General features: G+C 42.0%; 1 protein-coding gene across 1 annotated transcript; it reads left to right on the top strand.

Moving 5' to 3' along the window:
• Positions 1-364: 364 nt before the first annotated feature.
• Positions 365-6,824, top strand: LOC139451799 (uncharacterized). Its single transcript, XM_071233103.1, has 5 exons — positions 365-555; positions 1,209-1,411; positions 4,388-4,660; positions 5,493-6,137; positions 6,469-6,824. Exons 1-5 carry the CDS (start codon positions 365-367, stop codon positions 6,810-6,812), a joined length of 1,656 nt encoding a protein of 551 aa, XP_071089204.1. The 3' UTR covers positions 6,813-6,824.
• Positions 6,825-7,036: the final 212 nt, after the last annotated feature.

Genomic DNA, 7,036 nt, shown 5'->3' with positions numbered 1-7,036 from the left:
AGTACACAACTCCCCATGTAGTATCAATATGGGGTTATGTTGCGTCTCAGTACACAGCCCACCATGTAGTATCAATATGGGTTTATGTTGCGTCTCAGTACACAGCTCACCATCTAGTATCAATATGGGTTTATGTTGTGTCTCAGTACACAGCTCACCATCTAGTATCAATATGGGTTTATGTTGTGTCTCAGTACACAGCTCACCATCTAGTATCAATATGGGTTTATGTTGCGTCTCAGTACACAGCTCACCATGTAGTATCAATATGGGTTTATGTTGTGTCTCAGTACACAGCTCACCATGTAGTATCAATATGGGTTTATGTTGCGTCTCAGTACACAGCTCACCATGTAGTATCAATATGGGTTTATGTTGCGTCTCAGTACACAGCTCAGCTCGCGGCTGGTTCACCTTCTTCTCGGAACCCATGTCGTGGAACGAAGCCTTCACCGTGTGTTCAGACCGAGGGGAACGTCTACTCCACATCAACAATGCTGATAAATACAGCGATGTGACGGACATGATAAATGAGCTCACTGATCAAGGTTATTTGTAAGTATAGTATTTGTCCATGGGCGACGTAGTTTAACTTGTGAGTTTTTTTAAACATGTCTGGTTCGCTTTTTCTTGCTGAGCATATACCCATGAAAAAACTCATTGAATTTTGTTAATATCTTTGGAAATGGGTTTCCAGAATTAAAATGGGACGTGTTCTGTATTATGTTGTATTTTACTTGAAAGGTTATAAACAAATTATGACTTCAACAATCTCAATGGAATCGTCAGAGAGTCTTAAATCTCATATATCCTTGCTTATTCTATCAAGGACTAGTTTTACCTGCGTGCTTTTATTAGCTGTAACAGTGTGGAGCTATTTATTCACATCAACTATAATACATGTTCTCCTTACCGCCATGTAGGTCACATCTGGTAGTTATGCCAGGAGTCGGTGATCGCTGGTTCAAATCCAAGATTCAATTTGATCATGGGCCGTGGTTATACCCAGAGTGGTAAACGCCTGAGACTGGCATGGCTTTGAACTCCCCCACCTCATTAAGCTGACACGTCTTGACATAACTGAAATACTGTTCGAAGTACTTTCATCCATGACTCACTTATCTACGTTTTCTCCATGCCATTAAACACTCTTTCATTTCTATGAAACAACTATTGTAAGTGTGTTGTTTCACCCTTCTCTCTTTCAGGACGGGTCCCCTGTGGTTAGGTGCCTATAGAACATTAGGATCCACTCCGACCACCATGTGGACAGACTGTAGCCTCGCTCAATTCACGCCCTGGCAAAATGCGACTTATAGCGCAGACAAGTTGTGTGCAGAGGTGCATGGTGATACCTTCGCATGGCAAAAGTGTAACGTGCTTCATCAGTTCATCTGTGAAGGGCATATTGGTAAGTTAGGTACTGACAAAAACACTACGCGACGTACGAGGGAATCACAGTGTCTTATTCTGTGTGTTCCTCATCGGGATGCTATTGTTGTCCCAGGTTAATGTCGGTATAAATGTTCTATATATGTGTGTTCCTCATCAGGATGCTATTGTTGTCCCAGGTTAATGTCGGTATAAATGTTCTATGTATGTGTGTTCCTCATCGGGATGCTATTGTTGTCCCAGGTCAATGTCGGTATAAATGTTCTATATATGTGTGTTCCTCATCGGGATGCTATTGTTGTCCCAGGTTAATGTCGGTATAAATGTTCTATATATGTGTGTTCCTCATCAGGATGCTATTGTTGTCCCAGGTTAATGTCGGTATAAATGTTCTATGTATGTGTGTTCCTCATCGGGATGCTATTGTTGTCCCAGGTCAATGTCGGTATAAATGTTCTATATATGTGTGTTCCTCATCGGGATGCTATTGTTGTCCCAGGTCAATGACGGTATAAATGTTCTATATATGTGTGTTCCTCATATGGATGCTATTGTTGTCCCAGGTTAATGTCGGTATAAATGTTCTATATATGTGTGTTCCTCATCGGGATGCTATTGTTGTCCCAGGTCAATGTCGGTATAAATGTTCTATATATGTGTGTTCCTCATATGGATGCTATTGTTGTCCCAGGTTAATGTCGGTATAAATGTTCTATATATGTGTGTTCCTCATATGGATGCTATTGTTGTCCCAGGTCAATGTTGGTATAAATGTTCTATATATGTGTGTTCCTCATCGGGATGCTATTGTTGTCCCAGGTCAATGTCGGTATAAATGTTCTATATATGTGTGTTCCTCATATGGATGCTATTGTTGTCCCAGGTTAATGTCGGTATAAATGTTCTATATATGTGTGTTCCTCATCGGGATGCTATTGTTGTCCCAGGTCAATGTCGGTATAAATGTTCTATATATGTGTGTTCCTCAAGGAGATGCTATTGTTGTCCCAGGTTAATGTCGGTATAAATGTTCTATATATGTGTGTTCCTCATCGGGATGCTATTGTTGTCCCAGGTCAATGTCGGTATAAATGTTCTATATATGTGTGTTCCTCAAGGAGATGCTATTGTTGTCCCAGGTTAATGTCGGTATAAATGTTCTATATATGTGTGTTCCTCAAGGAGATGCTATTGTTGTCCCAGGTTAATGTCGGTATAAATGTTCTATATATGTGTGTTCCTCAAGGAGATGCTATTGTTGTCCCAGGTTAATGTCGGTATAAATGTTCTATATATGTGTGTTCCTCATCGGGATGCTATTGTTGTCCCAGGTTAATGTCGGTATAAATGTTCTATATATGTGTGTTCCTCATATGGATGCTATTGTTGTCCCAGGTTAATGTCGGTATAAATGTTCTATATATGTGTGTTCCTCATATGGATGCTATTGTTGTCCCAGGTTAATGTCGGTATAAATGTTCTATATATGTGTGTTCCTCATATGGATGCTATTGTTGTCCCAGGTTAATGTCGGTATAAATGTTCTATATATGTGTGTTCCTCATATGGATGCTATTGTTGTCCCAGGTTAATGTCGGTATAAATGTTCTATATATGTGTGTTCCTCATATGGATGCTATTGTTGTCCCAGGTTAATGTCGGTATAAATGTTCTATATATGTGTGTTCCTCAAGGAGATGCTATTGTTGTCCCAGGTTAATGTCGGTATAAATGTTCTATATATGTGTGTTCCTCATATGGATGCTATTGTTGTCCCAGGTTAATGTCGGTATAAATGTTCTATATATGTGTGTTCCTCAAGGAGATGCTATTGTTGTCCCAGGTTAATGTCGGTATAAATGTTCTATATATGTGTGTTCCTCATATGGATGCTATTGTTGTCCCAGGTTAATGTCGGTATAAATGTTCTATATATGTGTGTTCCTCATCGGGATGCTATTGTTGTCCCAGGTTAATGTCGGTATAAATGTTCTATATATGTGTGTTCCTCATCGGGATGCTATTGTTGTCCCAGGTTAATGTCGGTATAAATGTTCTATGTATGTGTGTTCCTCATCGGGATGCTATTGTTGTCCCAGGTCAATGTCGGTATAAATGTTCTATATATGTGTGTTCCTCATCGGGATGCTATTGTTGTCCCAGGTTAATGTCGGTATAAATGTTCTATATATGTGTGTTCCTCATCGGGATGCTATTGTTGTCCCAGGTCAATGTCGGTATAAATGTTCTATATATGTGTGTTCCTCATCGGGATGCTATTGTTGTCCCAGGTTAATGTCGGTATAAATGTTCTATATATGTGTGTTCCTCATCGGGATGCTATTGTTGTCCCAGGTTAATGTCGGTATAAATGTTCTATATATGTGTGTTCCTCATCGGGATGCTATTGTTGTCCCAGGTCAATGTCGGTATAAATGTTCTAGATATGTGTGTTCCTCATCGGGATGCTATTGTTGTCCCAGGTTAATGTCGGTATAAATGTTCTATATATGTGTGTTCCTCATCGGGATGCTATTGTTGTCCCAGGTTAATGTCGGTATAAATGTTCTATATATGTGTGTTCCTCATCGGGATGCTATTGTTGTCCCAGGTCAATGTCGGTATAAATGTTCTATATATGTGTGTTCCTCATCGGGATGCTATTGTTGTCCCAGGTCAATGTCGGTATAAATGTTCTATATATGTGTGTTCCTCATCGGGATGCTATTGTTGTCCCAGGTCAATGTCGGTATAAATGTTCTATGTATGTGTGTTCCTCATATGGATGCTATTGTTCTTTCAAGTCAATGTCGGTATAAATGTTCTATATATGTGTGTTCCTCATATGGATGCTATTGTTCTTTCAAGTCAATGTCGGTATAAATGTTCTAGATATGTGTGTTCCTCAAGGAGATGCTATTGTTCTCCCAAGTCAATGTCGGTATAAATGTTCTATATATGTGTGTTCCTCAAGGATATGCTATTGTTGTCACAGATCAATGTCGGTATGAGAAAACCAGTGGTCATGACCTGGCTTCCGGCAAGGGTCACTCCGGGACGAGGGTCAGCAGTGCCGTATGTGGAAGCTACTGTATGACGTATGAATTGCACACTGCGCACTTTGACCTCATCTGTGCAGCCTACAGCTTTAACAACGTGACACGCGAGTGCTTCGTTAACATGAAGCCCAGCCTGTACGAACCTGACAAGTCTCCTTCCTTCGCAGCCAACACGGACATGGATGTGAACGTCAAACGATGCTTCAGTTGTAAGTAGATGCCCACTTCTTGAACTCTGCGGGTGTCGTCATAGGAAACTGTAAAACACGGGCGGTAGTTCATGATTTCATATCATGTAACTTCCAGTCATGCCTGCTTTATTGACAGGATCTACTGGCATTGAACGAACTCAAGTCTTCAGGTCATTTTTTCTTTGTGCAGAGAATTATGCATGTGTTATGAATTGCGTTTCTGTAGATATTGCGTAAACGTCATTTGTTATTAGAAACTGAACTTTATCTGTATCTTGCTAGTTATCACGATTGTTCACTCTCCAGAAGCAGGAGTTAGATTATTGTACATTCCAAGACAATTCAGTCTACTATTTCAGAGGAAATGGTGTGTGGACGGGTACTGCAGGGGATCACCAAGGTTACTGTCCTGTATACAGGTGGGTACCCAGCCACCACAAGAAGGTACCCTCGTTTCCCGTACAAGATCGGCGTGTAGCGAAACGTAGCCAGCAAAGTTTAATCTTTAAGAAACATGACTGATCATGACGGCGGCAATAAAGATAGTTCCTTGTAAGGATTTAAAAATGAATCCCTACATAAGATTGAAAGCTATGATCCAGAAAGCTATAAACTGTTTAGGTAATCTGGAATGCAAAGCGAGATTTCACTCTGCTGGGTACGTTTCGCTGAATTTGGCAACTCTGCTGGGAACGTGGGTGCCTTCTTGTGTCAGCTGGGTGCCCCCTGTACTCGGGTTTCCGTACTTCCGGTCCTTACAACGACCATTGTCACTGATTGCTGTGAATCCTTGTTTTATTGTAATCACGTGATGAAGTCGTATAAAGTTGTGCTATCTCACTTTTAACAGTGAACATTTCCTCATCATCCGCTGGTCGGCCCGATTCTCGACTGATGCCAGAAAATCCATGCACTAGTGACGAGGTGTTCTTCTCTGCCACCTCTACCACCATCTTCAGCAACGTCACGCCATTGACGCACAGCACTGCGGTAGAGTCGTCAACCACCAATGCCCATAGTAGTATATTGGACACGCCTAGTTTCGACTTCAGCGCCATGGCGACGGTTGGAGTGAGTGACCATATTCCCACTGCTGTCTCTGTGGTCGGAACCACCGTCCAAGGATTGATCACTGTACTTAATGTAGACAATAGTAATGTAATGTCGCAAGTATCAGAATCTTCAGACATTTCCCCGAGCTTCAACATTGTGTTTCCAAGTGACAACTATGCAAGCTCACTCTACTCAAGCACATCACACATATGGATGACGAGCAGCAGATACCCACCGCTGTCGTTCCCGCCTCCCAATACCGCAACTGAACACGAAACTAGCACGCTTTCCCTGTCAGTACCGCAAATGACACAGGGAACCACTAAATTACCTCCCTTGTCGCAGGGGGACCCCAAACTGATCAGTTCAGCTTACTCTCAACAAGACGTTATCACGACTACTACATCCGGGGCGTTCAGTGATGTCCCAAACAATCCATCAGGTAAGCTTTACTGTCGCAATCATGAAAAATACCAACTGTTGTATGGAAGTTGAATATTAACAAATACACATTTGACTTTAAATGCTGATAGGGGCACGGTCGCGCAGCAATTCTATTTGCAGAGTTGGGTCTCTCAGCTCTGCCATCATCAGCTGAACGTGAATCCAAATCTTAGATTTACTCTGAATATGATTATTGGTTTGTTAGTACCATGCTTCGGTTTACCAAAGTGGTAAATGTCTTTGACATGTGTTTCTTCTGGCTTCCTTCCCATATCGAGATGACTGACTCAAATGCCGATTTCCCAAAATTTTGTGTTGACATTTTCCAGGCACCATGTTGTGTACATGCCACTGTCGGCCGTCTAACATAACAGAGGAGCGCCTCCGGTCAATCAAGCAACACCTAGCTGTGGATAGAGCCAACCTCTCGACCACCAGGCGCCGGATGATGTCTGCCCCTGATCACCGTAAGTCTGTGACAGCCGTGGGGTGTATCAGCGTGGGTGTGCTCTGTGTCCTGCTGCTGGTGCTCCTGGCGCTTGACGTGGATCAGGTATTACGACTGGTTACCTGGTGTCACTACGCCAACCCAGGTACTGAAACCGGGACATGTGTGGGTAGTGGCCAGACAGCAAGCTCACCAGTCAGAGAGGGGAGGGAACATATGCTGTGAATCAGCACTTCACATTACTTTATAGGCAAGAATCAGTACAGATCCTTTTTCCGTTGTCAAGCAAGAGTGAAGTAAGTCAGCACAGAACATATTATATGCATTTAATATGGATTAACAAAATGAGGAAATACATGACTTGGATTAACAACAACAGCAAAGGATAATACTTGATTGACATAGTAACAACAGAAAGAAGAAAATGGTTGATTGATAACAGAAGACGC

This window comes from Haliotis cracherodii, unplaced genomic scaffold (assembly GCF_022045235.1).
Source record: "Haliotis cracherodii isolate W230 unplaced genomic scaffold, xgHalCrac1.p SCAF_9, whole genome shotgun sequence".
NCBI lineage: Eukaryota > Metazoa > Mollusca > Gastropoda > Lepetellida > Haliotidae > Haliotis > Haliotis cracherodii.
This window is presented reverse-complemented; position numbering and strand designations above follow the sequence as displayed.